Below are 3,256 nucleotides of genomic sequence, written 5' to 3' on the forward strand. Positions count from 1 at the left end.
TGGGAGTTTTTAATAACTGAAGTGCGGATAATCTGGGTTCACATATGAATTACCTCTTATGCCTTGAATTCAATGTAATCCTTAAATTCTTGCTCTGTGAGCCAAGAAGACTGAAAATATCACTGATGACAAGAACCAACAACTACTTTCATGAATGAAATATGAAATATTAGTCATGATGGAAATTAATGAGTTTCTTCTTGTATATCCACTGGTTTTGCCCAAGATTCAGTCTTGTTGGGAAAGAACAGCATTGTAAAGCAAGAAGAGATCAGAAGGGAAAAAAAAAGCCTCCTTTGAGAATTAAAGGCCTCCTTCCAGAACTACTACCCTGGTTTTTAACAGGTAACACTAGAAATATTCACCAATGACTGGTCTTCTAAAAAAAGGTAAGAAACCAACTACTGAATCTCAGTAACTGCAGAAATCTACCACATAACCTATATATACTGTGCTGTTGCTCACTGCAGTAGGACAAATTAACTGTGATCTAACCGTTTATCCACTGTCTACTGAAGACAATACAAATATTTCAATTCACTAAATTGTATATTAGATTCCAGCCACTAAAGAACCTAAAAGTAATCAACTATTCCAAGAACCAAACTATTGTATCACAGGACAGAACAAAACAGTAGTGTCAAAATTTACAACTGTGACAATATACCATAACTTTAGCTGAGATTAACTCAGTGTGTCTTCTCCTTTAGCTAAAGATCCCCTATGAAAATTATTTCGATGTGTTGATTTCTCTGCTAAGCTTTTACTTACCTGAATAAAGATTAAATTTTGTTATTCTTCCTCTTCTGCTACTGAAATGCAGCTCTGATGATTCTGTCACTAAGTGGCTGCGTTGGTCTGAAGTTATCTCCCAGGATTCCATCACAGCCCTCTAAAAGTTCAGCACCTTTAACATGTGTCCTCAGTCTACGGAATTCCTCTATCTGAAAGGCAGAAAAACAGACATAAAAAAGCTGAGATACATTCTTCACTAATGACTAACAATCAAAATCAGCCACTTCTGCAGCTTTGATACTTGGACTATTTGGGTACCACATACTAAGGTCGATATACATCATTAATAACATTCAAAAATAGTTGTCAGTACTGTCAAAGCATTTAACATACAGAGAAAAGTAAGAACTTTTATGCACATGGTTTGGCCATGTGCATAAACTTTCTTTTGCTTTTTCACAGCTTCTTTTGGGATCTATAACCTTCTCAGCCATTGTAGATTACATCCTATGAATCAATCCCACAGTTGTGACATGAGAGTAATCATTCTGGTCTTCGAAGAAGTGCATTTCATGAATAACTTGGTCAACTATAAATGGTTTTGAATTTCTTCCAATGATTTATCTATTGCCTGAAACTGTTGCTTCATTTAAATAAAAATTATTTTCTAAACCAGAATTCTGAGCAGACTCTCAGTTTCTGAGGAAGTCTGTTGAAATTTTATGTGGAAAAATATGTTTTTTCCCATCAAAACAAAATATCCCTTCTGGTGGTTCTGTAGATGTAGGTGCTAAGTGTACTTAGAAATCAAATACAATCAAAAAATCAATATAAAACATTTCTGTTGGTCCAAAACAAATATGTCCAAAATAAATATGGTCCAAAACAAATATGTTTCTAGTTTATAGACTTCTTTTAGATTTTTCTAAATGTGTAGGTAAGAACGTGAGCAGCTTCCATCTCCATCCCTGATATCAGCATCAAGCTCTGTGTGATAAAAACCTAAGAAAATCAATGCATATCTCAGCAATATTATATCTTATTGTCCAACACTGCTGTTTTATTTAAGAGAACGATATTTTAAATAAGCAGTTGCAACTACTAAAAAAACTGTGTTTGGTTTTGCTTTGGCGTATTGACATGCTATTTTAGCTGGATACAGCAAACCTACTTGAAGGCTGACTCCCCTAGCCTGAGCCATTGTACCTGTACTGACCCTGTGATGCCTCACTATCCACCTCTCCTATGACTTAAAACAAGCTACACAGAAAGCAAAATGAAGCCTGAAGTATTTAAACATTTTATCATCAAAGAGATTATACAGAGTTAATTTCCCCATGAAAAACATCCAATGACGGATTAGAGGGAGGATGCAAGTGTGATTCCAGGATTAAAAGAAATGAGGTACTAAATAGCAGTGAATGGCATTTTTATTCTTATACTGCCTCCAGAGAATACTTTCTTACTGCAACCTGGAAGACAACTGCCTTCATTGTTGTTTTCCACTCTACAGCAGAATTGATACAGACTTATTTACTCGACTTAGAGGCTAGCTCTGCTCTGCTTTATTTTCCTCAGAAAGCAGTGTGCTTGAAAATCAACACTCAGCTTCTCGCAGCTGAGATATAAGGAAACAGTTTAGACTCAAAAGATGAAAAGCAAAATGAACTAACTGTAAAGCTCTTTGAAGGTTCTCTTAGAGGCAGAATCCTATTTTGGATGATTTCTGTTGGTTTGTTTAAAGCAAACTGAAAACAAACCCGCTACAGGCTTGGAACTGAAAAAGTCTTCAAGAGTCAGGCACTGGTAAACCACTGAATGGATTTTGTAAAGGTAGCCTCTTTCAACAGCTGAATCAACTCTTGACAATCTGAAATACTTGCAGTTTAGGAAGGAGCATTTTACAAGAACGTGGCTTTTGTTTGATCTATTGAGAATGAGACTTCAAACAAACACAGATGAAGGAGAAGGGAGAGCAAACTCTGCAAAGCTGGCATTTATGAGCTGTCTCCTACTATAACTACAAATGCTCTGCCCCAGTCCTCACAGTAAAATCTTTCTCCAGGAGGTACTCCTCACAAAGCAGCTTCCAGTTTCTTCAGTCAGGAAAGTAGGACTGACCTGATCCCCGTGCCTGCTCTTTAGTCTTCAGGGAAGTAAAGAATTGTAGCTCTCCTCCAAAGGGGAATTGCTTCTGAGATCACCAGCCTCCTTGTTTAGTCCTTCATATCATGGTTCAGACAGAGACCCTCTATACACAATGGTTATCTACTTCACTCTTGAGAAGTAGTTCTGTCAGAAAAGGACACCAGCTGTGCTGACACTACTTCTCCTATTAAATTTCCACATGAGAAGGTAATACGTGTGCCCCACACATCCTGCTTAATGTCATATGGAACCGCATACTATCTCCTACCAGCCCCCTCACAAGCCAGTGCTTTGAAGTACACCTTGTAGGACTGACAAGGAAATAGGTATTTTAGAGGCACATGCCTAAGCATCCTTGGATATTCACATACTT

General features: G+C 37.3%; 1 protein-coding gene across 1 annotated transcript in view; it reads right to left on the minus strand.

Moving 5' to 3' along the window:
* Positions 1–772: 772 nt before the first annotated feature.
* The window catches only part of CA8 (carbonic anhydrase VIII), a gene marked incomplete at its 5' end in the record, with an annotated part of 35,922 nt that continues 33,438 nt past the window's right edge, over positions 773–3,256 (minus strand). Inside the window, one exon of the mRNA XM_010010131.1 lies at positions 773–944. Coding sequence (XP_010008433.1) covers positions 810–944 — 135 coding nt within the window. The remainder of the gene's footprint in view (positions 945–3,256) is intronic.

Source organism: Nestor notabilis, unplaced genomic scaffold, assembly GCF_000696875.1.
Source record: "Nestor notabilis isolate BGI_N333 unplaced genomic scaffold, ASM69687v1 scaffold26452, whole genome shotgun sequence".
NCBI lineage: Eukaryota > Metazoa > Chordata > Aves > Psittaciformes > Psittacidae > Nestor > Nestor notabilis.